At 47.7% G+C, this 26685-nt stretch overlaps 1 protein-coding gene across 1 annotated transcript in view; it reads right to left on the bottom strand.

Annotated features, from left to right (window-relative positions):
- Positions 1-26685, bottom strand: part of Ptk7 (protein tyrosine kinase 7 (inactive)) — an 81831-nt gene that overhangs the window by 15222 nt on the left and 39924 nt on the right. The window contains exons 2-13 of the mRNA XM_008829120.3: positions 13829-14116; positions 12912-13014; positions 12408-12598; positions 12164-12314; positions 9629-9777; positions 9121-9387; positions 5109-5242; positions 4820-4955; positions 4574-4693; positions 1662-1811; positions 1393-1543; positions 1166-1293 (exon numbers count right to left, since the gene is read on the bottom strand). Coding sequence (XP_008827342.3) covers positions 1166-1293; positions 1393-1543; positions 1662-1811; positions 4574-4693; positions 4820-4955; positions 5109-5242; positions 9121-9387; positions 9629-9777; positions 12164-12314; positions 12408-12598; positions 12912-13014; positions 13829-14116 — 1968 coding nt within the window. The remainder of the gene's footprint in view (positions 1-1165; positions 1294-1392; positions 1544-1661; positions 1812-4573; positions 4694-4819; positions 4956-5108; positions 5243-9120; positions 9388-9628; positions 9778-12163; positions 12315-12407; positions 12599-12911; positions 13015-13828; positions 14117-26685) is intronic.

Here is a 26685-nt window from a genome sequence, read left to right on the forward strand (position 1 = left end):
ATCTATCTTCTATCTATCTATCTATCTTCTATCTATCTATCTATCTATCTATCATCATCTAATGTATGACTTTTTTGCCTGCATGTATTTAAGTGAAGCACATGAGTACAATGCCCATAGAGCCCAGAAGAGGGTATCAGATCCCCTGAAACTGAAATTACGGATGGTTGTTAGCCATATGTAGGTTCTGGGACTCAAACTCAGGTCCTCTATCTGAGAAGCCAGTGCTCTTAACCACTAAGCCATCTCTCCAGTCACCTACCCCCTTTAAAAATATTTATTTTGGGCTGCAAACATGGCTCATTAGTGGTTAAAAGCACTGGCCTCTTTGGCAGAGGACCTTGGTTTTGATTCCTAGCACCCACATGGCCCCTAATAACCATCCATAACTCCAGTTCCAGGGGAATACAACACTCTCGCTGGCCTCCACAGGCATTGCATGATATAGTGCAGTTACACACATGCAGGCAATACACTCAAACACATAAAATTTTTTAAAATTATGTGTACGTGCACATGTGTGCGTGTATGTGCCTGTGAGGATAGATAGTCCAGGATACCAGAGACCTTGGATCCCCTAGAAACTGGAGTTACAGACAACTGTGATCCAAACAATACTGGGTGCTGGAAATCAAACTCAGGTCCCCAGTCCATGGTGCTTAGGGGAAGTGGGGGGACCTTTAGAGAAGGTGGGACCTAGTAGAAGTAAGTTAGGTCACCAGGGGCAGATATGCCTAGAGAAAATTAGGACCCAGTCACTCCTTTCTCTCTTTTGCTTTCTCGACACCATAAAGTGAAGAGGTCTCCTCTGCCACTTGCTCTTGCCACAGCCCTATGTTGCCACAGGCCCAAAGCAAAGGGTCACGCAAGAGGCTGAGGCCTTTCAGATTGTGAGCCCAAACCAACCTTTCCTCATTATAGGTTTATAGGAGCCTTGGAAGGAATCATTTTGGGATGAGAACATCCTTTGAACCCACCAAATACAAACATCCCAGCTTTGGAATGTTAAATAAATGGCCACCCAACTCTGAGCAAGTAATCTAAGAGGTAGTGGCATGCTGGAAAAGACACCCCTAAATTTCTTCCCTGACCACAAAAGTGGTTTAGATGACTTCTCTCTACAAGAGGCATCAATGAATGCAGAACGCCCTTCCCCAGGCCATACCCACGACATAGAGCGGAGCCTCTGTGTGCTTAATGTTGCAGCTGTTGCCAGCGATGCAGGTGTAGCGACCTGAGTCCTCAGGGGCCACGTCGTGGATCACCAGGGAACCGTTCTGAAAGATGTGCATCCTGCCGAGAGAGAAATCACAACAGTGTTCACCTGGCCAGCTCCCAGGAGACTACAACTGCAGGGGAAGTAAAGTGGCTACAGAAGGGAGAGCGTCCTACCTGGGTCCCAGTTTGGTAGGGTCCAGGATACGATCTTTGCCCTTCCACTGAATGAGAGGCTTGGGATCCCCCTGGGCCTCACACCGTAGCAAGGCTGTGTGGCCCTGGTACACGGTCGTGCGCTCTGGTTCTACCTTGAAGGTGATGAAGACTGGATGGGAAGAGACCAGAAAGGGGCAAGAAGTGGTGAGTAATGGAGCTGGTGGGGTGCAAGCTCTTGCTCACCAGACCCTGCCAGCTCTGACCCCAAGGCCCTGCCATGGTCGCACCTGCCACAGTAAGCTGGACATGGGCACGGATCTGGCCCTGTGGCCCATTGGACGCAATGCAAGTGTAGTTACCAGCATCATCTCGGGTTACTCGGGGAAAGTGTAAGGTCCCAGCGTTGTCTGTCACCCATTCAGGGAGACTGCTCCCATCTGCAGGGGCAACGAGGAGAAATTATAGGACAGACTAGAATTACATGAGCACCTGGCAAGGCCCACAGTTATTCATCTGTACCCAAAACAAAGCATCACTCCTCAGGCAAAGTTCAAACTCAAAAGTTGCCCGTTATTTACTTATTTCCCTAATTTCCCAGTGTCACCTGCTTTTACTACCTATGCAACACTTCACTTGTGCCAAACTAGACTTCTGATCAGGCCAAGAACTGGCCTTGTCCTCAGTTCACCAGCTGTCACTCCTCACTCCTAGAACCAGCTGTCTGCCATCCCAGATCCACTGTCAGATCTACTTCCAGCTTCACCTCTCCCGGAAAGATCCCGGCACAGGCTGCAAAACCCATAACCCACGCTCACTCCTGCAGATGGCACAAATGTGAAACCTGGTCTGACCCTGTAAGAAACAATTTGGTGCCAGGTATGGTGGCGAATGCTTTTAATCCCATCGCTCAGGAGGCAGGAGCAGATGGATCTTTGTGAGATAGAGGTCAGCCTGGTCTACATAGTAAGTCCAGGCCAGCTGGGACTCCAGGGAGACCCTGTCTGAAAAAGATTTTAAAAAAAAAGAAAGGAAGAAAAAAGAAATGATTTGGTAATTCACATTGAGGGCTATAAAAATGTTTATACCCTTTTACGCAAATATTATTTCACTTCTGGGATTCTTTCCCAAAGGAAACAAACCTAAATCCAGAAAAATAAACTCCACTAACCTTTAGATTAAAGATTTATTAGAGCAATAAAAAGGCAGGAGTAGGTAACAATCCAAGTTCCTAGCACTTAGAGAATATTTAAGTAAATTACAGTGAATCCAAATATTAGACTATTACTCTAATAATCAAAACTAATGTTTATGTGTAATATATAAGGGCATGGGGGAAATGCTTAATAATGTCCAATTAAAAACCATATAAGGGGGCTGGAGAGATGGCTCAGTGGTTAAGAACACTGACTGTTCTTGCAGAAGACCCGGGTTCGAATCCCAGCACCCACACGGCAGCTAACAGCTGTCCATAACTCCAGTTCCAGAGGATCCGACAGCCTCTTCGGTCCTCTGTGGGCACTGCACGACAAGAGTGCACTTACCTACATGCAGGCAATACATACATACACATAAAATAAAAATAAATAAAATTTAAAAAAAAATCATATAAGGGCTGGAAAGATGGCCCAGCAGTTAAAAGCATGTTCTGCTCTTGCAGGGGACCTGAGTTCAATTCCCAATACCCATATCAGGCAACTCACAACTGCCTCTAACTCCTGTAACTCTAGCCCCTGGGGATCTTCTGGACTCTGTGGGCTCCTGCACCCATGTGCACATACTTACACACAGATATACACAAACACAATTTAAAAAAATAAATCTTTAAAAAACAAAACAAAAAAACCCAGGTGTGATGGTGCATGCCTTTAATCCCAGAACTTGGGAAGCTGAGGCAGGACAACTCCAAGTTTGAGGTCAGCCTGTTCTGTATAATGAACTCTAGACCAGCCAGGGCTACATAGCAAGATCTTGTCTCAAAAAACTAATTAAAGCCCAGAGGCTGAAGAGATGGCTCAGTTGTTAAGAGCACCGGCAGTTCTTGCAGAAGACCAGGGTTTGAATCCCAGTACCCACATGGTGGCTAACAGCCATCCCTAACTCCACTTCCAGGGATCAACACCCTTTTCTGTCCTCTGTGGGCACTGTACAACACAGGTGCACTTACATACACACAGGCATAACACTCAAATAATACACATAATATTAAAGGGAAAAAAATAACTAAGGCTATATGGAGCGCTAACTCAGTGGTTAAGAGCACTGGCTCCTCATGCAGAGGACCCAGCAGAGGTTCCCAACACCCACATCATAGCTAACAATAGTCTGTAACTCTAGATCCAGGGATCCCACAGCCTCTTCTGGTCTCCCCAGGCATTGCAATATGCATGTGGTACACTTACGTACATGTAGGCAAAACACTCATGCACATAAAATAAAAATAAATGAAATTCTTTAAAAGTTAATAGAAATAGCTAGGGATGTAGCTCAGTAGAGGGACTTGCTTAGTATATGTGAGGTCATAGGTTCAAGTCCCACTCCTCTACTACTTTAAACAGTCAAATAACTTTTTTTTTTTTTTTTTTGGTCTTTTTGAGACAGGGTCTCCCTGTAGCCCTGCTGTCCTGGAACTCACTATGTAGACCAGGCTGGCCTTGAACTCACAGAGATCCACCTGCCTCTGCCTCCTGAGTGCTGGGATTAAAGGCGTGCACCACCACACCCAGCCAGACAAATAACTTTTAAAAAGAATAAAATAAGCATGCCTTACCCATGAAGTGTAATAAATAAAAGTTGTATGCACAATGAAATTATTACTCAAAGGTAAAGGATGCACAGAAAAAAGGAGACATACTTAAAGACAACAAAAGGCAGAATCTATGTACTTCCCTCTCACAAAGTTTCCAAAACAGGCCATATTACTTTGGTGCCAGCCGGTAGAAGGGCACTTCAGCACTGTGGTACCAACCCATCCACTTGCTACCTCGAGCGAGTGATCTTTCTGGGTTGCCCAATGCTGCAATTTGACCCCTTTGGGGTAGAGTTTTTCTGTTTCAACTGGATTATCAATCAGTCTTAAATATCTGGTTTAATCTACACAGTTCCGGGTGCCGGACTGGGCACTCCCCTGGCCCTCAGATATACACACATCTGACCAGCTGATTGCCCAATCTGGCCCCATGCTGTGTCACAGGGTACCCACCTGCCCGTACCCACTTAATTGTGGGCTTCTCTCGGCCAGTGGCTGAGCAGGGCACCGTGGCCTCCTTATCAAACTCCATGCACTGCTGCGGCTGGGGCGGTGGTGTGAACTTGAGTTTTTCTGTTTCAGTGTGGAAAAAGAAGAGGGATTGAGTCAAGTAGAGAGGACAAGGCCAGTTCACTCCCCTTCACTCCCCTGCCCAGATGGGTCAGACACTCTCCCAACACATCACGCATGCCGACTCACCCAGCACTTGGACACGGGCCTGGGCCTCGATGCTGCCAGCTGGAGTGCTGCTCACACAGCGGTACCACGTCCCGTCATATACCTCCACACTGTTGATGCGCAAGGTCCCATTCTTAGAGACCTCGAACCGTGAGTCCTGCAGGACACAGACTTGAGTATAAGAGGGCTAGTGCCTGAGGCCATACCTACATCTTGTGGAGGTAGCCTCAGAGGAGAGAGAGCTCTGGGGTTGAGCACTGAGAAGGGTTACAGAGAACTCCCCCATCTTCCAGAAGCCATCCTTTCTCACCTCCGAGATTAGCATCTGATTCCTGTACCAGATGACTGTGGGTTTGGGTGTGGCCTGTGTCAGGCAATGCAAATAGCCCGGTTTGCCCTCCTCCATCTGACTGTCCTGGGGCTTTTTTACCCATGTGGGTACAGCTAGAGGGACAAGGAAGAACAGATAAGGTTGAGTAGTAATATGTTTCCAAAGCCAAAGGATCCAATTCCAAGAAGTTGTAAAACCCCACTGGGTCAGAAACTCCAGGCTGCTTGAGTGTCCCAAAGGCCTGGATGCCAACACTTTTCCAACAATCACTTAGTTATTTCTATAATAACCCCCAAGGTATGTATTCCTTTTCCCCATGTTCTAGCTAGGAAAACAAGTTTAAAGAAGTAATGGTGATTTGCTAATACAAAATAGAGAACAGATTTACAGTGGTTTGTAAGACTCTACCACTCTTCATCCAAACCACCTGTTCCAATGTTAGTGTTACAGATTAAACATACTTAGGTTCGTGTGTTGAAGGCTTGGTCCCCACTTGGTGGCACTATTTTGGTAAGTGTTGAAAACTAGTAGGAGTTGGGGCCTGGTTGGAGGAAGAACTCCACTAGGAGTGTGCCTCTGAAGTATATGTCTTGTTCCCTGGCCCTTCTCCTTGAACCCCTAACTCTGCTTCCTAGCCACCATGAAGATGCACAACCTCTGCCTCATGTTCCTGCAGCCCATAATATTCTGCTTCAGCTCAGGCCCAAAGCAACAAATCCAACAGAACATGAACTGAGAGCTCAGTTTAAATTATTTTTCTCAGGTACTTGTCACGGTGGGGGCGGGGGGACAAAACAGCACACTCAGTCCTCAGAGCAGTTTTATTTTATTTTACCTATACTATCTCCTTAAGTAATTTCCTGCAATCTGTAACCTTCAATACCACACAAATATCTGTTTCCCAGTCCTATACCCTGATTCATGACCTCTCCCCATGAGCTTCAGACCTGTAACCCCACTGCCCACTGGCATTTCCAAAGGGCTATCTAGAGGCATTCACATTCATGTGCTAGCCGGGTGTGGTGGTACACTTGGGAGGTAGAGATAGGTGGATCTCTGTGAGATCCAGGCCAGCCTGGTCAAGCTCTAGGCCAGCTGGGGCTACAGGAAGACCCTGTTTCAAAACAAACAAACAAACAAACAAAAAACCACAAAACAAACTTTATGTTTACAAAACAATACCCCATTTCCCCAAAACCTGTACACCCCACACACCCTATCTCAGTAAGTAACATTGCTACCCAGCCAATTGCAGAAGCCACAGGTCCAGCCTTGACTGTCCCCAAGGTCATCATATACATTCTAGAGTAACCCCACCTAACTTTAGTTTCAAAATTAATCCTGACTTCCACCACCGCTCCTCTCTACTACTACTGTCTCTTCAAGCTCATTCAATAGTTTCTCTGGATGACTATAGGCATCTACTTCTGGCCTCCCTGTTTATACTCTATGTAACAATCAAAAAATATTTACTTATTTATATTTTATGTGTATGAGTGTTTTGCTTGCATGTATTTAAGTGCGCCACATGCATGCAGTGCCCACAGAGGCCAGAAGAGGGCATCAGGTCTCCTGGAACTAGAGTTATGGATAGTTGTTAGACACCATGTGGGTGTTGGGAACTGAACCCAGGTCCTCTGTAAGAGCAGCTACTGTTCTTAACCACTGAGCCATCTCCCCAGCCCCTATACGCCTTTTTTCTTTTTTTTTGGTCTTTTTGAGACAGGGTCTCCCTATAGCCCCAGCTGTCCTGGAACTCTGTAGACCAGGCTGGCCTTGAACTCACAAAGATCTGCTGCCTCTGCCTCCCAAGTGCTGGGATTAAAGGTGTGCGCCACCATGCCTGGCTTATACTCTTTTTTAAAAAAAATATTTTACTTATTATTTTTGTTTTATGTGTATTGCCTGCATGTATGTGAGTGCACCTGTGTCGTGCAATGCCACGGAGGTCAGAAGAGGGCTTCAGATTCCCCTGGAACTGGAATTAAGGTCAGTTTGTAGCTGCCATGTGGGTGCTGGTAATCAAACCTGGGTCCTCTGCAAGAGCAGTCAGTGCTCTTAACTGCTGAGCCATCTCTCCAGAGCCCCCCATACGCTTTTTAAAAAATATTTTAAATTTAATGAATATTACATTTATTCATTTATATTTGTGTGTACGTGCATGTCTGTGTGTGCCACAGTGCATATGTGGTGGTCACAAGACAATTTGCAGAAGTTGATTCTATCCTTGTACCACGTGGATCCTGGTAAACGAAGTCAAGTTGTCAGACCTGGCGGCAAGCACCCCAACCTATAGAACCATCTCACCAGCCTCCTGTTTATTCTCTGGTTCCTAACATTCCAGTCTATTCAGAAGAGCCAGAATATCTGAAAAGCGAGTCATCTGTTTAAAATCCTGCAAGGACTTCCAATCTGCTCTGGTGAGGCTGACTGTTTACAAGGACAGTAGTAAAAAGCCCTCCCATTCCTTTCATCTCTCTTTAATGTATAGCCACATTTTGTCCATCAAGAATCAGTTGATTTCTCTACTTCCTGGAAGCTGGGTGGCCTCAAGTCTTGCAATAGAAGCACTGAAGCTTCCATATCTGTCCTCTTGGAATCCAACTTCTATGTGAGGAAACTTGATCTAACCAGACTTATGAATGAGACCATCAGAGACCAGCCAGCTACCAGCTCGGAAGTGACTAACTACAAACACACGTGGGAACCCCTCCAATAGCCCGTGGAGCTCATGAACCCTCGAAGGTAAACCCCACCCACAGAATTATAAACATACCAATGACTCTTTCAAGCAGTAGGGTTAAGAGCGGCTTGTTACAAGGTAACAGGGAAAGGCCACATCTGAATACGAGCTAAAGTTCTTATTGTGTTCTTATGAAGTCTTTACCTTTCCAACACCAGCACTTATTCAACTCAAGTCCCACAGCCAACTGTCTTCCAACTCACAGGCCTACCTGTGGCTGTGATCTCTCCTTAGTTTAAGTATGTGGGCTTTAATCTCTTGTTTGTCCTGCTATTTTCATAGTAATATTTCTTAAACTTGCAAAATATAACAAACTGAAACAAAACTACCATGTTGACCACTGTTACTTCCCAAGAGAGAAGAAAAAAAAAAGGGCAGGGAAGCAGCTCAAGGGTAAAGTACCTGGTGCACAAGCATGAGGACCTGAGTCTGGATTCCCAGCACCCACATAAGAGCTGGGCACAGTGATGTGCGTTTGTCACCTCAGCACTGGAGAGCGGAGACAGGAGGATCCCTGGACATCACTGGCCAACCACTCAGGTACAAACAGTGAGCTCCAGTTTCAGTGAAAGACCTTGTCTCAAAAGATAAGGTGGAAGGGCTGGAGAGATGGTTCAGTCGTGAAGATTGAGTTCTGTTCGTCCAGAGGATCTGAGTTTGCAGGACCCATATTAGAGGCCTCACCCATATCAGATGGCCTCCTCAAGCACCCACATGCACACGTGCATACTAATACACATATGCACACTTAAACACACATAAATAAATCTTAAAAAAATAAGGTGGAGAGTGATAGAGGAAAAACACTGACTTCTGGTCTCACATACACAGGCAAACACAGCCATACATACATGCATACACCACATACACACACAGAAGTCTTTTTCATTGATTGCATTTGATCTTTCCAACTACCATGTATTAGCCCCAGTTATGGACGAGGAGACAGAGCCATAGCAACACAGGCAACTTGCTACCCATGGTCATGACCTGCACTGTGAGCAGAATAGGACCCAAGTCTCCAGACCTCAAGTCACTGTTTTCCTCGGATGCATACCCCTACTGCTGTGCTTTACATGCCATAGTTTATTCCTCAGTACCTCCTGGCAGGTGACTGGTTCCCAAAGTTGCAGGGCCCAGAGCTGAGAGGGCCCCAGGTAAGCACAAGGGAAACATCCCAAAACCTCCTGGGACCTGAGCTCCCATGAAGCTCTCCTGTGCTGTGCACCTCAGGGCAAAAGTACTCACTGGCCACAGTGATGTTGATATCCTGTCGCCGCTGTCCAGCCAGGTTGGCTGCATGGCAGGTGTAGACACCAGCATCACTCTCAGCAGTGACAGCAAACACAAGTTCATGGGCCTTCTGATAGACCCTGCCATGCGTAGGCAGCCGGACTCCAGCATGTTCCCACCATACAGTGGGTGTAGGCAGACCCTGGGGGATTGGGCAGGCTACCCGCTCCTCACCGCCAGCTGTGAATATCCGTGGTTCAAATGGCAGCATGTCTTCAATATCTGTGAGGATGTGATTGGGAGGTGAATAGCTAGATTACTGTATATGGGTTTTATGTGATGTTCTATAGCAAGCCTAGGCTCCTGCCTGCCACAAATCCTCCCCTCCACATCTCCCCTTCCTAACACCAGCATCTTCTTACTCTTTCTACCCTTAAGGATGCCAGCTAAGTGAAAAGAAAAGTCTGTATCTCAAGAAGCCAACAACACTGGCATCAGTGCACATTTGGCATCATGTACCTACCTGCCAGGTGAAGTGTAGCCTTCAGGATGACGGGTGGGCCCCTCAGCCCCTGGCCAATGCAACGGTAGACGCCTGCGTTTCGTGGCCGGACTTGGGTCAAGAGCAGGGAGCCGTTGGCAAACACTGTGGCTCTTCGGATATGTGGGGGACTGTGGGGGGAAGACAGTACCGCTTAAAAAAAGTAGTCCATAGGCCACTCTGGAGACCTCATGACCCCATTCTGTAGGGGGACACAATAAAATCTCTTCCTATAAAGGTCTATGCTGTTTGGTGTGGGAATGTGTGTACATGTCTTCATGTATATGTGCAGGTCTCTCTGCCTATCCCTCTCTCTCTCTTTTTTTTAATAGTTTATTTTTATTTTATGTGTACAAGTGTATTGCCTGCATGTATGTGAGTGCACCTGTGTCATGCAATGCCATGGATGTCAGAAGAGGACTTTGGATTCCCCTGGAACTGGAGTTAAGGACGGTTCGTAGCCACCATGTGGATGCTGGGAATCGAACCCAGGTCCTCTGCAAGAGCAGTCAGTGCTCTTAACCACTGAGCCATCTCTCCAGCCCCTATCCCTTTCTCTTTTTTAAAAACTATTATTTTTATTTTATGTGTATGAATGCTATGCCTGCATGTAAGTAAGTTCACCCGTGTCATGCAGTGCCTGTGGAGGACAGAAGAGGCTGTTGGAGCCCCTGGAACTGGAGTTACGGACAGTTGTTAGCTGCCATGTGGGTGCTGGTAGTCGAACCCGGATCTTCCACAAGAACAGTCCGTGTTCTTAACCACTGAGCCATCTCTCGAGCCCCGATCCCTCTCTTTTTAAAAGGTATTTTTCTTTTATGTGTATCAGTGTTTTGCTTGCATATATGTAAGTACAATGCCCACAGAGGCCAAAGAGGGCCTGGAATTGGAGTTAAAGATAGTTGTTAGCCGCCATGTGGGTGGTGGAAACCAAACGTGGTCCTCTTCAAGAGCAGCCGGTGCTTTTAACTGCTTAGTCATCTCTCCAGCCCCATTTCATAAATTTTTAAAAATTTTACTTATTTTTATTTTATGTGTATGAGTGTTTTGCCTGCATGTATGTACATATATCATGTGCATGCACTGCCTGTAGAGGCCAGAGAGAGTGATGGATTCCCTAGAACTGGAGTTTTGGATGGTTGTTAGCTGCCATATGGGTGCTGGGAACTAAACCTAGGTTGTCTGCAGGAATAGCCAGTGCTCTTAACTGATATGTAGTTTCTCCAGCCCCTCCGTCTCAAAAAGATTAACCAGGAAACCTAGGCTGGCCTTGAGCTTACTCTATAGCTGAGGCTGGCCTTAAATTGTGTGCATGGTGTATACATGTGCTCACCAGTGTGTGCACATGTGCAGGCCAGAATTCAATGTCAGGTGTCCTCTTCTATCACTCTTTACCTTAGCTTACGAGACAGTGTCTGTCCCTGAATTTGGAACTCCCAGTTCTCACTATTTTTGCTAGACTGACTGGTCAGCAAAGACTCTAGGATCCACCCATCTCTGGGCCCTTATGGAAACATGCTGCCCATCTTAGCTTTTTTACATAGGTGTAAAGCAAAGACCCCAGGATCTACCTATCTCTGGGGGTTACAGAAACATACTGCCACTCTCGGCTTTCTTACACAGCTGTTAGGGATGCAAACTCAGGTCCTTATGCTTACATAGCAAGCACTAGACCCACTGAATCATCTCCTCAGTCCTTGGCCTCATATTTTTGATGTCCCTGCCTCAACCCCTTGAGTGCTGGGCTTATAAGACTAAGTCATCAGGCTCAGCTTGCAGGTGTGTTTTCCAACTGCAAGAGACTCAACTGGGGGGCTGTGGAGGTAGGTATGAGGCCAAGAGCAATGTAAATGAAAGAGAGTGATAACTATTAGAATAGAGGGACCACTTTCCTGCAGGCACCCCAGCTCCAGGGGCAAGAGCTCCTCAGCCAAATCAGATGACCTGATGATGTCACTGCAGAAACCCTAGCCTAGCGAGCCACACTCCCAAGGACCATGGTTATGCCTGATCTGTCAGAGATACTCTCTCCTCTCCTAGGGCCTATGCAAGGACAGAGGTCTCTGTAGAGAGGCAGAACCTTCTGGAACCTTACAGAAGGCATTTTCTTCCTCCCAAAAATGTGTATGTGGTAGGTTCTGTTATGACCTTGAACCTTTCTGTCCAGACTGTGACCACATAGGATCCCTATGTACCTCTTATCCCTGGGATTCAACCCCCTCATTCTAGATGACCCATGTGGGTAAGAAGAAAAGTAGCAAAGCCGACATTAGCTCATGGAGTGCCCATGAAGGGAATCAAATACGGTGCATCCCAGAGATGCTCCCTTGGTTGAATATCTTTCTCTAACAGTCAAACACTCCACTGCCATCTGCTGGGAAGCTAAGGAAATACATGTTCACCATGGAGAAGTCTGATGTCTGATTTGAACTGAATCACTGTGAATTCTGGGGGAAAACACAGCACAATATACAATCGGTACTGTAGTATAGGAAGGCTCCCAACCAGATGTCTTACCGGGTGCGGTTAGTGATGGCAGTATCATCCTCAAAGACCCACTGCAGGCTCGGGGGTGGCTGGGCCGAGAACTGGCAATGGAACATTGCCTCCTCATTCTTTGCTACAATAATGTCCTGGGGTGTCAGCACCACCCTGGCAAAGCTTTCATCTAGGGCAGGAAGCACGGAGGAGGTGAATGGGCGGGGCAGTGTGCCACCTCCCATTTGCCTCACCTCCTTTCTGACCCCCACGACAGGCTCACCAGCAATGCTCAAGGTGAAGTTCTGGCTGCTACAGGCCTGGCCAAAGGCATTGTGGGCACAGCAGGAGTAGAGGCCACTGTGTTCAGGACTGGCTGGTCGGAGGGTCAGATTCCGTTCCTTGCTGCTGATGGTGTGGTTGCTCTGACCATCAGAGATGGGAGTCCCATCTCGGAACCACTGATAGGTGGGCCTGTGAGGCACAGGGTGGTCAGTAGTGGGGAAAAGGGGATACTCAGTGACCAGTGGAGGGGATACAGAATCAGAAAGTCAAACTGGACACTTTGGTTTGCAAGTGGAGGAATGGAGGCCTGAGGAAGGGACAGGGTTTGCATAAGGATCAGAGATTCCAGATCTTTCAAGTTTCCAGAATCCAGGGTCACCCCATGCAGTGTTCACCCTTTTCAGGTCATGAGGGGCTGGCTGAAAGCATGTGGGGAGTACATGTGCTTAGACTAGGGAAGACATTCCTCCCTGTCTCTATCCTACCCTCCTTAGCTCCTTACCGAGGGTGCCCATCAATGTGACAACGAAGGGTGACCTGGGTCTGTGGCTGGATCTCAGCTTCTAAGGCTGGATGCTTCAGGACCACAGGACCTGCCTCAATCCCTGGAAGCAGAGGCCACAGTTGCAATTAAGGGCAAAGCAGAAAAGGTGGGAAAGCAGAGGAGGATGGCAGGATGCCTCGGAACCCTGAGGCCCTAGAGCTGTACCTGGGGCTACTGTACCAGACACAGAGTACCAGTTCTTTCCCTGGCAGGTCAAGGCTGATACTTGCCAAGGACTTCAGTGCCTTTCCCATGTGTGAAGGCTGCTGCCAGATAAATGAGCCCAAGACTTGAAATGTGAGGCAGGTTGTTAAGAAAAAAAAAAAAAAAAAAAAAAGAGCAGTACAGAGCTGGAGAGACAGCTCAACTGTTAAGAGCACTGGCTGCTCTTGCAGAGGACCTGGGTTCAGTTCTCAGCACTCACATGGCTGCTAACAACTGTCCATAACTCCAGTTTCAAGGGATCTGACACTCTCTTCTGACCTCGGCGGGCACTGTACACATGGGTGCACTTACATACACACTGGCAAAACACTCATTAAAAAAAGAGTAATACTTTATCAGTGACAATAGAGTGTGCTTAGGAATCCACAGCTAGGGAAGCAGAAGGGAAGGGATGAAAAGAATGGAGGGGAGGAAAAGAGGGAGGAGGGAGTGGGGGAGTGGGGGAGAAGAAGATGGACAGAAGGTAGGAGGGAGGGAGGGGAGAAAAAAACATTTAACTTCCTCTTATCCACACAAACAGGATGAACTGACCACTGAACTCCACCTGCCCCATTCAACTGGCAATGAAACTGAGGCAGAAGGCTCCCCAGGACTCAGAGAGTCTGACAGAGGCACCAGGCACAGCACCCTCCTTCCAAACAGGCTCTCACATTTGATGTTGAAGGAGGCGTTGGCACTGCGGGCTTCCTCTCCGGTGATATTATCCCGAGCCACACACTGGAAGGCGCCAGAGTCCTGCAGTCGGTCCACAGCTGCAAAGCTCAGGCTGCTGCCCTGGGCAAAACGCCGCTCGGTGTCCTGCACAGGCACCCCATTGAGCAGCCAGTATACCTGTACTGGGCCTGGTGCCTCAACCTCACAGCGGAGCAGAGCTCGACGCCCCTGCAGTGCATCCTGGGAGGACGGCTCCTTGATGAAAATGATGGCTGCCTGGGCACCTGCAGATGGAGACATGGGAGAAGCACGGTGAGAAGGAACTGCAGATTCCATCCTAACATAGGAAGGAAGTGGGCTATGAACATGGGTGGGCAATAAATTCAGGTGTGAAGGATGAGTCTATAATTGACTGGAGAGATGGCTCAGCAATTAAGAACACTAGCTGTTCTTGCAGAGAACCCAGTTTTGGTTCCCAGCACCCACATAGTGGCTAACAACTGTCCATAACCCCAGGGATCTGACAACACTCTCTTTTGGCCTCTGTGGGCATGGCACACACATGGTGCTTTTACATACATACAAGTAAAACACTCATAAACAATAAATGAATAAATAATTTTTACAGATCCTCTGAGGAACTTGAACTGGGCAGGGTGTTCTGCAGAATCCATAAACAAAGTACCCTCCATTCAAGGGAAGACACACAGGACAAGTACACAAGACAGGGTCACCGGCAGATGGTGCCTGTGGAGTGTAGAAGAGGAGGGAGCCCTGAGGGTAGGGTGGAGGCTGGTTGCACCGAAGCTTCCTGGAAGAGAGGGCCCCAGACCTGCAGGACCAGATCCTAGGAGTTCTTCAAACCAGGCTGAGAAGTGGGGAACATAACCATGTAGCTCTCCCTACCACCCAGAATCAGCACTGAACAAAGTTCAGTCCTGACCTAAAGAGCAACCTGGAAAGATAACAACTTATTCTCAACAGCCCGAAACAGAAATGGCCATAGGTCAGAGAAGCTTTGCAGCCCACCTACAGATGCTTTGCAGTCCATCATCCTTAGAGGTTCCTCTGTGAGAATCCATCCCATCACAACAGTCTCTAGACATATGAGTTATAGCCAAGACATGCGAGAGTTGTCCCAATACCCTCTGCTCTGTCTCTTAGAACCTGGTACTGCTAAGGCCACAAGTGAGTTCATGTTTTCAACCTCTTGAACCACTGTCATTTAACTCTGGCTACAGCCAGAACAATCACGGACGTGGGGGTGGGGGGCTGTCACCAAAGGAAGAACCACAGTCAGTTGAAACAAAGGGCCAGACACCTGTACTAGGCAGATGGGTTAGGGAGGTGGAGGGCAGGGCCAGGCAGGTGGGCGGTATAGTTACAGCAGTGTCAGGAGTAACACACTGGGCTTTGTTCTTGCCCTGTGTGGGTGCCTTACAGAGTACTGGGGTCAGTGAGTCTTGAACATGGGAGAGATATTCCCAGCCACTCAGAAGAAACAGGTTCTAGGCTATACAAGAGCAAGAAAATACTAACAGGGTCCTCCCAATCCCTTCCCAAGTCACTAGAGATTCATCTTGGCCCAGAGAGCACTCGCTCAAGTTCCTGGAGGTGAAGTTTGGTTCTTTAGGGTATGAGAATCACTCTTCTCATAAAGACTGTGCCAGGACAAGTCCAGAATCTATCAAAGCTGGGTCAAGATGAGGGGCTGTTCTGGTTGTCAGTCCATCTCCCCACCTTTCCGAAGGTGCCAGGCCATATCTTCCAACACAAAACACTCAGGGAGCTGGCAGTGTCCCAAAACACCCTCATTCCTTCTCAATGGGGCCCAGTTGGTTCTCTGGGCAGGACAATTCTCCACCAAGCTGGGTGATCCCACCCACTGTGCCAGTTAACAAATCTTCCTGCAGGCACTGCTGAGCACCCCCAGTTGCCGTGCCAACCCAAACACTTCCCTACACATTTCCAAATACTCCAGAGGGGTGTGGTTCTACCCCTGCTGGGCATCATGGTACAATCCCTTTGTCACAATCAAAGGTAAACCCAGGTCCAGAAATATGAAGGATCTTCCCAAGATCTGATAACTCGGGTGTCGCAAAGCCAAGCTCACAACCAAAGAAGCCAATTCCTCACCCCACGCTCTTCCCAGCCCTGCCCCTGCAAGTAAGTACCTAATCCTACAAGGAAGAGTCACTTTCCCCACGCCAGGTTATGGGGCAGACATGCCTCCCCCAGATAATACCAGGTCCACAAAAGTCATCCAGAGAATACTGGCTGACCTGAAGAAAAACCTCAAGGCAAGGACAGGCCCTGGCATCAAGAATACTTCTTGACTATCTTATGAGAGGCACATTTACCTTCAGTCCAAAGGTCTTCTGCAAATTCAACTCGCCAAAATCTTGGAACTCACAACTCCAAGATACTCTTCAAAGAGCAGAGAGATGGGGGCTGGAGGGATGGCTTGGGATTAAGAGCATCAGCAGCTCTTGTAGAGGACCAAGGGCTCAGTTCCCAGCACCCACACAGCAGAGCATATAACCTTAACATCAGTTCCAATGCCCTCTTCTGGCCTCTATGTGCACTGCATGCATCACACCTACATACATGTAGGCAAAACACTTATACACATAAAATCCAAAGACCAAAAAAATAAACAAATAAAAATAAAATAAAATATTTTGAGAAAAAGAGAATGCTGGTGGCTAGGGTGTGTAACTTGTTGCTCAGAATAGCTATGAATACAGCCCAACACAAAATTGTAAACTTGCTTAAAACACTACCTTTTTTTTGGCCTTTTGGAGACAGGGTCTCCCTGCAGCCCCAGCTGGCCTGGAACTTACTATGTAGACCAGGCTGGCCTCCATCTCAGATCCTCCTGCCTCTGCCTCCCTGGCCTGGATTCCAAGTGGGTGGTTTTTTTTTTGTTTTTTTTTTTTTTGAGACAGGGTCTCCTTGTTCCCCCAGCTGGCCTGGAACTTGCTATGTAGACCAGGATAGCCTAGACCTCACAGAGATCTACCTGCCTCTGCCTCCCAAGTGCTCGATTAAAGGTGTGTGCCACCATGCCCAGTCTTACATCTGGCTTTGTATGTTGGTGCTGGGGGTTGAACTCAGGTCTTCATGTTTATACAACAAGCACTAGACTAACTGAACCATCTCCCCAGCCCTGAGATGATCTTTAATTTACTTATCTGTGTGGGGAGAGTATGTGCACATGTGGCAGTCCGAGGACAACTTGTGAGAGTCGGTTCTCTCCTTCCACTGTGTGGATTCTGGGACTCGAGCTCAGGTTGTCAGTTTGGTGGCAAACACCTTTACCCATGCTGCTGCCCCTCCCTGTGAGACTGTGTGTGTGTGTGTGTGTGTGTGTGTGTGTGTGTGTGTGTGTATGCATGAGCATAAAACATGATCTCACAGTCCCTGTGTGTGAAGTTTATAGATGACAATGATGTGTCTGTCTTCATGTCAAATGTTGGACACCCCTGAAAGAACCCCACTTCCCCACTCAGCTTCCACAGACATGGTGGGGAGCCCAGAGCCCTGCTCCTAGAGAGGACCTGGTAAAGGTTTAGATTCAGACAGATCACACTTAGATCCTGTTATACCCTGTGTGCTGCACACAGGAGGGTGTTGTGAGCCTTAAGTGCAGTAATGTGTGTGAAGAGCCTTGGCTAGAATTCACCTTCAGTAAAGGCTGCTACTGTTAATCCCATGACCACTCTTCCTGCTCAAGGACTCAAATTCTCAGAACATTAGAAAGTTCCCCATTTGCCAAGGCCATGGGCCATGTTCAAACCCTGGACAGGGGAGGAGCTACCCCCCCCACACACCAAGGAAGGGCTGAAGGAAACAACCAGGTGGTAGATGGGATGGAAGAAATGGGCCCTGGGGAAGGGGGGGTGCAGGAACCACAGAAACCTGAGCTTGAGAGGAGCCTGTATAACTCAGAGGGACTCCAGCTCAGACTCAGACAGACAGACAGACAGACAGACAGACACACACACATACACACACACCCTCCCTCAGCCTCCAGCATTCCCTCCTGGGGCCAGGGCTGAGCTTCACCAGAACTGTGGTAAGAGATGCTACATTCCCAGACTGCCACTCAGAGCCCCCTGCACCCCCACACAGGGCCTGGGAAACATCAAAGCCAGCCCCGAGGGGGCCTCTGTCCTGACGTCAGCTCACAGCAGGTCCTGGTTAGTGCTTGGCTGGGGCAAACTTTAGATGTTTCAAAAGCCAGCAGGAGCCTCTAGGCTTCTCCCAGCCCCTGCTTGGTGCAACTCAGCCATGGGGCTCCTCTTTCAGGAGGCTGGCCTGGTGCTGTGAGAAAGTAATGGGAATGTGCCCAGGCTGCCAACCTGCTTGTGGTAGATGTTGCTCTGTGGTTGTTTGAGGGAGCCTTAGAGGCAGCGGGGACTCCTCGATAGCAATGCCAGATCTCAGGAAAGGAGGGGCTGGGATGTGAGGCACTCTTCAAAAGCTTTGCTTATGCCAGTGACAAGACATGGAATGTAGCCATGACAGGCTTTTTGAGGCTAAGGGAGTACCTGACTCAAATTGCCATGTTTCTGCCCCTTACCCCTGACTTGAGGATACCCCCAGTTCTGAGGGCTGGAAAAGGCCTTCTCTGATGACCCACTGGTCCTGGGCTTCCCAAAACTGCACAGTCTCTCATCATTGGGCCTCTCCACATATCACCCTATTGCACGTAGCCTCGTAGAGTTGCATCAAAGCAACTCACCCAATATGGTAGTCTTCCTGTCATCGAAGAGCCTCACCCTGTTACACTCTCTATGGATGCCACTTCAGTGTGTCCCCTACCCCCTTCTCTTTGCTGTGGAATGAGGATACCAGGCCTACTACTCCAGGCTATTTGAAGGTTAAGAGGGTTCATACAACCAGTCATATACAGCATGGAATACCCAGAAGGAAATGTTGCCTAGGTAGGAGCCTTGTCCATGGGGCACAGAAGGCCCAAGAAGCCCCATAACAACAGCAAGCAGGCAGAGCCATCTGCCTATACCCAGCAGTGACCTCAGCCCAGCTGGAGCTATGAATACCCAATAAGGACATTCTCCAAGGCTCTCTAACATCCATGTCTACAGACACTCTATGTACCTCTAGTTCCAGCCCCTCAAAAATGTGTCAGTGATTAGTCCAACATCCATGCCTGCTCTTTGCTCTCCACAAGCATCTTGTCTGACACTCACTCTCCCCTCTGGGCTCCAGGCCCAGCCAATTTGTATGCATGGGTATGTGTACTCATACACACATGTCAACACAATTGTTACATACAGCAGGGAACAGCAGACAGTTTGGTTTGGGGCTTTTGTTTTGTGGCACTAGAGTTTAAACCCAGGGCCTTGAACTTGTTAGGCAAATGCTCTACCACGGAACTACACTCCCAGCTCATGGTTTTTTGAGATAGGGTATTGACACATAGTTCAAATGGGCCTTGAATTTGAGATCCTCCTGCCTCTGCCTCCCAAGTGCTAGAATTACAGGTACATACTTTCATACATGGCCAGAGCAGCAGGGAGTTTTCCCTAAGCATTCTAGCTCTAAGTACTTTTAGCAAACTTGGTCCAAGTATCTGCCTATTACCCACCTCTCAGGAGCTAACCCTCAAGCCTAGGGGGGAAAATGCCCCACCCCCGACCTATACAGGCCTCAAAACCTGCAGAACATGACCAAATGATTCTAATTCACTTTTCTCCATCTTATTAAAGAAAATTACACTCGCTAGACAGGTGCCTCAGGACCAGGCAGAGCCAAGATACTGGTCAGTGAGAAACTTCCTTCCCAGCCTAAGCCTTCCAAGAGCGGGCTCCAGAAAACCACGAGCATTTTACATGGTGCTACGTGTTCACAGAAGTGACTGTGTGACCTCTCTCACACCCAAGGCCAACCAGGCACACACACCTGGCTGACTGTTCCACACCAGAGCACAACAAAAGCTGACTCCAGGGTCCAGGTCCCTAGAGGGGAAAAAATCCTGAATTTCAGGCGGCCTCTGGAGCCTGGGCCAGAGTGGCTCCTGTTGGAGCAGACACAGACCTGAGGGAAGGTGTGCCAACTTTCCATGCCCTGGCTGGGGCAACAACACTAGGGCACAGGCCAGAACAAGCAGTCTTCAACCCTAGAAACAGAAATGCTCCAGGTAAGAGGGCAACCCCAGGTTCTGGCCTATAAGAACGGCAGACCTCCTCTCCAGCCTCTTCCATGTGCAAACTTTTCTCTTTTTTCTGTTTTTTCCTCTGTTCCCTGCCCCCAATTCCTTCTGACAGGGTTTCATAGCCTACAGTGTGCTGCTACATAGCTGGGGATGACCTTGAACCTCTGATTCTCCTGCCTTCTGGGATTCCAGACATGCACTACCATGCCCAGTTTCTGAGGTGCTAGGGATGAAACCCAGGGCTGTGTGCATGTTAGGCAAGCACTCTACCAACCATCCCTAGTCCTTTTTAACTTTTATGTTTTGTCATTTTCTAGACAAGGTCTCATTATGTGCAGCCCTAGCTGGCCTCAAACATTTGGTAATCCTCCTGCCTCTGCATCTTAAATGCTGAGATTACAGGCTTGTGTCACCATGTTTGGTTGGCTGTTTGTGGTGGTTTGTTTTGCTGTTGTTTGTTTTTTGTTTTGTTTTGGCTTTTTGAGACAGAGTCTCCCTGCAGCCTCAGCTGACCTAGAACTCATTATGTAGACCAGGCTGGCCTCGATCTCACAGAGATCTGCCTGCCTCTGCTTCCCAAGTGTGTGCACTAGCACACCTGGCTTTATTGTTGTTTGTTTTTAAAGCAGAGTCTTACTCTATAGCCCAGGCAGGTATCCTGCCTCTACCCCTCCCTCCTGAATGTTGGCATTATAGGCTTATACTACCATGGCTTGACTTTGTCTTTTTGTTTTTCCCATGATTTTTTGTTTTGTTTGTTTTTTTGTTTTGTTTTGGTGATTTTTTTCTGGTTTTTTTTTTTTTTTTTTTTTTTTTGGTAGCCCCAGCTGGTCTGGAACTCTCTATGTAGACCACACTGGCCTTGAACTCACAACGATCCACATGCCCTCTGTCTCCTAAGTGCTGGGATTAAAGGCATCCACTACCAAGCCTGGCTTCCCTCATTTTTTTATTATTTTATTTTATGTGTATGAGTTTATTCCCTGCATGTAAGTGCACCTGTGCTGTACAATGCTCGAGGAAGTCAAAAGAGGGTATCAGATCCCCTGGAACTAGAGTTACAGACAGTTCTCAGCTGCTGTGTGGATGCTGGGAATCGAACCCAGGTCCTCTGCAAGAGCAGCCAGTGTTCCCAACCACTGACAGCTCTCCCACACTGGCACTGGGTAACTTCTGAGGAATAACACTCCATCCCTTTGAGAGTCATATGGATGAACAGCAAGTCTAGTAATCTCCCAGCTCACTCAGGTTGGCAGCAATTTTTAGAATCCTGCAGTTATTTGTGACTAGAGATTAAAATATCCTCCCTTCCTATGCTAAGGACTAGCAACTATTTAAGGATAAGCCCAGAATGCACAGCTTCAAGTCTCTGAAGATGGGCCACAGCTGACTCCGAACCCCACCAAGTGGTAAAGCACGAAGTACCACACCCTCCTCTCTCCCCCAGTTCCCACCAAGTGGTAAAGCACAAAGTACCACACCCTCCTCTCTCCCCCAGTTCCCACCAAGTGGTAAAACACAAAGTACTATACCTTTCTGTCTCCCCCAGTTCTACAAAAGGCCTGAGGTTCACCAACTGGAGCCCTGCTGTCCCCACAAATCCACTCGTTTTTCCTCTGAGCACAGCAGGAGGGAGCAGGGCCGGAGACCCTGTTGACTTTTTCTGCATGGGCCGTATCTGGAAAGACTCCTTCCTCTGGGTTAGGGAACGGGACAAGAGCAGCAAGGACAGGGCAGACACAACCTAGCAGAACAGTTCTCCTACCCAAGTCAAAATCAAAACTCAGATCTGCCTGGTCCACTCCCTGGAGGCCTTCTGTCTAGCACCATGTGGATCCAAGCGGCAAAATGACAGAAGTCATGGCTTAAGGTGCTCTATAGTCAGGGGCCACACCATAGGTGTGGAGGAACTGGGAGGGTGGGACTCGGTACATGTGCCTCACCCTTAGTGACCTTCAAATGGCTCTGATGTCTCCAAGAAAGCAGCAACAGATAAAAATGCAGGGTGAGGGGCTGGAGAGATGGCTCAGCAGTTAAAAGCACTGACTACCCTTGCAGAGGACCCGGGTTCGATTCCCAGCAGTCACATGGCAGCTAAACAACCGTCTATAGCTCCAGTTCCAGGGGATCCGACACCTTCTTCTGACCTCCGTAGGCACTGCACAACAGGGGCTCACTTACATGCAGGCAATACACATACATACATACATACATACATACATACATTAAATAAAATATATATATATATTTTTTTCTTTTTTTTCTTGTGTATTTCATATATAACATCTTAGTCCTCTTTATACCTCCTTCCCCATCAGCACTCTCCCATAGCCCCCACTGAATTTTATACATTATGCTATTTACCAAGCCAGGCTAAATAAAAATTTTTTTTAAAAATTCAGGGTCGGGGCTGGAAATGGCTCAGCGGTTAAGAACACTGATTGTTCTTGCAGAAGACCTGGGTTTGAATCCCAGCACCCACATGGCAGCTAACAACTGTCTGTGACTCCCGTTCCAGGGGATCCAATGACCTCTTCTGTCCTCCACAGGCATTGCATGACATGGGTGCACTTACCTACATGCAGGCAATACATTCATACACATAAAATAGATAATAAATAAAATATTTTTTAAAAAAATTCAGGGTTAGCTGGCTATGGTGGTGCACGCCTTTAATTCCAGCACTCGGAAGGCAGAGGCAAGTGGGTCTCTGTGAGTTCAAGGCCAGTCTGATCTACAACCTGAGTTCTAGGCCAGTTAGGGCTACAGGGAGACCCTGTCTTAAAAAGACCAAAAGAAAGTAGGGTGAAGGAACCAGGGATACGGTGATAACCAGGAGGAAGGAACATGGGATGCAGAGACCTGGGTTCCAGTCCTACTAGAAAGTAAAGTAACTTAGCAGACCACTGCTGCCCAGGGAATTTGATTATCTGTAAAATTATAGAAACGTTGGCAGAACACTGCCCAGGCCCCAAGACAGTGCTATATTAGCTACAAAGATGCTGGGAAGTAGTCTCAGGCCCAGAGGCCCCACTCCCCAAGCTGGTCCGCCATCCCAGTCTCCAGCTGCACAGTCAACTCTCTTTTAGCAAATGTGGGGCCAGGCCCCAGAAGGATTAATTATGACCCTCCCCATGGCAGGTGCACTGGACTGAGGCAGCTGGGAACTGCAGAGAAGGATCAGACATCTCTGCTGGGACCCTCCCTCCCCTCAACTGAGCTGCCCTAGAAGACCCATCTGCCTGCCTTCCCATGCCACTGGGGCCACATGCCACACCTTCCTTTGATTCCTTGCCTCTGTTGAGACTCCCCCAAGCTAGAGTGTAAGCCCAAAGGGTCAAAGGGAGGAGGGTAGGCATTTGTGCTCAGGATGACACTACTGTCCTCCTCCCTCAGTGTCTAGGCCACTAAGAAAAGTGCCCCACAAGCAGGTATGGGATACAGTTAAATAAGAGCCCATCTCACCTGAAATCTTGTTCTGTCTTTATCTATGATTGTCAATTTGATTTTCCTCTATGGACCTGAGTTTTCTCATCTGGAAACTGGAAGCCTTGAATAGATTTGTTTGTTTGTTTGTTTGTTTTGATATAAGATCTCATGTAGCTCAGGCTGGCCTCAAATTTGTTGTGTAGCTAAGACTGGCCTTGAACTCCCAATCTTCCTGCATCTATCTCCGAAGTGCTGGGATTACAGACATGTGCCAAGCCTGGCTCTGCTTTAGACTGTGTGTGTTTGTCTGTGTGTATGTGAGAGAGAGAGACAGAGAAAAGAGAAAAGAGAAGAGAGAGAGAGAGATTCAGATTCCAGTGTAGCCCAGGCTAGCCTTGAACTCAAAGAAAGTAATCCTCCTGTCTAAGGCTCCCAAGCACTGGGATTTACAGGAGTGAGCCACCATATCCAACTTACTTTGTTTTTGAATAATTTTTTGTAAACTTAAAATTTTTTTGATGCACTCAGGAGGCAGAGGCAGGCGGATCTCTGTGAGTTCTAGGCCAGCCTGGTCTACATAGTGAGTTCCAGGGCAGCTGGGGCTACAGGGAGACCCTGTCTCAAAAAAAAAAAAAAAAGACCAAAAAAAAATTTTTTTTGATGTATTTCTTTTTATTTTAGGTGTTTTCCTTGTGTGTAAATGCACCCATGCATGCAATGCCCGAAGTGGCCAGGAGAGGCTGTTGGATCTCCTAGAACTGGAGTTGTTAACCACCATATGGGTCCTCTTTAAGAGCAATGATTCTTAACCACTGAGCCATCTCTCAAGCCCCTGAGTATTTTGGGTGTTTTTTATTTTTTTTATTTTTGTTTTTTTGACTCACTATGTAGACCAGGCTAGTCTCAAACTCACAAGATCGGCCTGCCTCTCCCTCCCAAGTGCTGGGATTAAAGGCATGCTATGTCTTCACTTGCCCAAGCTGGCCCCGAACTCCTAGGCTCAATGAATCATCTTGCCTCAGTTTACCAATTAGCAAGGACTATTAGCACAACCATTGAGATCAGCTCAAAATGGGATTTTAGAATCTTCTCCAGCTACAACATTAAAGTGGAATTGATATTAGGCCTCCCATGAAAATAATATTCACCCCAGGGAAGGTGACAGGGCCACTGGACCCAAGACTGGGCTATCAGCCATGAGTTCAGTCCCAGCAGGATTCCAGTGGTGCCCACCCACTGTGTTCAGGAACCAAGAGGGGACAAAAAGAGTCCAATCCTTGTAAAATGGAAAAGTGAATGTTCCAGACAGAGGTACAGCCCAAACCCAGGCAGAGTGATCACAATTCATCCCAAATTCTCTGTGACAGGGAAGACATGACTCCCTGCCTTGCCTAGATCCAAAAGTTGAAACTTAGTGGGTAGGAATGGGTGGCTGCAATGCCATTCAGTGAAGAAAATCCTCACGAACATTCATTCATTCATTCATTCATTCATTCACTCAGGTATTTATTTGGTCCTTTTGAAACAGGTCTCCCTGTATCCCCAGCTGGCCTGGAACTATGTAGTCCAGGCTGGCCTCTATCTCACAGAGATCCACCTACCTCTACCTCCCAAGTGCTGGGATTAAAGGCATGCACCACCATGCCCAGCTCTTTTTTGGAGACAGGGTCTAATTCATGTAGCTCAGGCTGGCCTCCAACTCACTATGTAGCTGAGGATGACCTACAACTTCTGATCCTCATCTCTGCCTCTTGAGTGCTATGATTACAGGTATATGCCACCACCCCCAGTTTTATGGGATGCTGGGGATTGAACCCAGGGCCTCATGTATACTAGGCAAGCACTCTACCACCGAGCTACAGCACCAGCTACATGAGGCTCATTAAATGTAACTTAACTAAATGAAATAAAGTTGAAAAATCACTTCCACCGACTCTGCCCCATTAGCCACATTTCAAGAACTTAGGAGGCACATGTGGCTGGTGGCCTAGATCCTGGATGGAGCAGAGTAAACTGCTCCACCTCTGACCAGGCAGGCCCTGTGAAATGACATGCTATTTCTGATCCAAGAACTCTCAACACTGGTCAGAAGTATTATTTATGTGCGATGTTCATGTGTGTGAGTGTGCACATACATGTGTGCTTGTGGAGGCCAGAGGCTGATGTTGGGTTTCTTTCTCCATAACTTTCCACTGTGTTTGTATATGTGTGTGTGTGTGTGTGTGTGTGTGTGTATTTATATTTACTTATTTTTCTTTCATGTGTATCCATTTTTTACCCGTATGTATGTAAGTGCACCATGTGCATGCAATGTCCACAGAGGTCAGAAGAGGGTGTCAGATCAGGCCATGTGGGCTCAAGGAACCGAATGGGGTTCCCTGGAAAAGCAGCCAGTGCTCTTAACCACTGAGCCATCTCTCCCACCCCTCCATCTTATATATTAATGTGGGGTCTCTCACTTGAGGTTTTTTTTGGGGGTGGCGGTCTTTTTTGTTATTTTGTCTTTTTTTTTTTCTTCAGGAGCTGAGGACCAAACCCAGGACTTACTGAGCCAAATCCCCAACCCAGGGGTCTCTCACTTGAACCCAGAGCTATAGCCTGTCTACCTAGCCAGCTTGCTCCAGGAATCCACTGTCTCTGCCTTCTAAGTACTAGAAATACAGTTACCACTCCAGTCTCCCATTTACATGGGTTCTGGGGATCCAAACTCTGGTCCTCCTGTTTGTGCAGTAAGGGCTCTTCCCACTGATCCATCTCCCCAGCCTCTCAGCCTCTCAGCCCACTTTTATAAACAAGGACTCTGGAGCCACAGTATCGTCACAAATGACAGACCAGAGAACTAGTCCCGTATCCGCCTGGCTCCTGAGTCTGCATTCTTTCCCTGATGCCACCCAGGCAGACAGCTTTCCACTCTGTTCATTAATTCCCTTTCACCCATCCCCCAAAAAACCATTTTGTTGGGTTTACTATAAATCTTTTGGTTTGAATGTATTCTTCTAAAATGTGATTATTGTTTCCCGTGCAAGTGTTTATAATTTCTGTAAATGGGCTTGCATTTTATCTGCTCTGCTTTGAACCCCCGCCCCAATTTAGCGGTTTTCGAAAAATATTTTATGTATGCCGGGCGTGGTGGGCCTTTAGTCCCAGCACTTGGGAGCCAGAAGCAAGTGGATCTCTAGGAGTTCAAGGCCAACCTGGTCTACAAAGTGAGTTCCAGGCCAACTGGGGCTACAAAGAGACCCT

Source organism: Nannospalax galili, unplaced genomic scaffold, assembly GCF_000622305.1.
Source record: "Nannospalax galili isolate Female #2095 unplaced genomic scaffold, S.galili_v1.0 scaffold653, whole genome shotgun sequence".
In the NCBI taxonomy this organism is placed as follows: Eukaryota; Metazoa; Chordata; class Mammalia; order Rodentia; family Spalacidae; genus Nannospalax; species Nannospalax galili.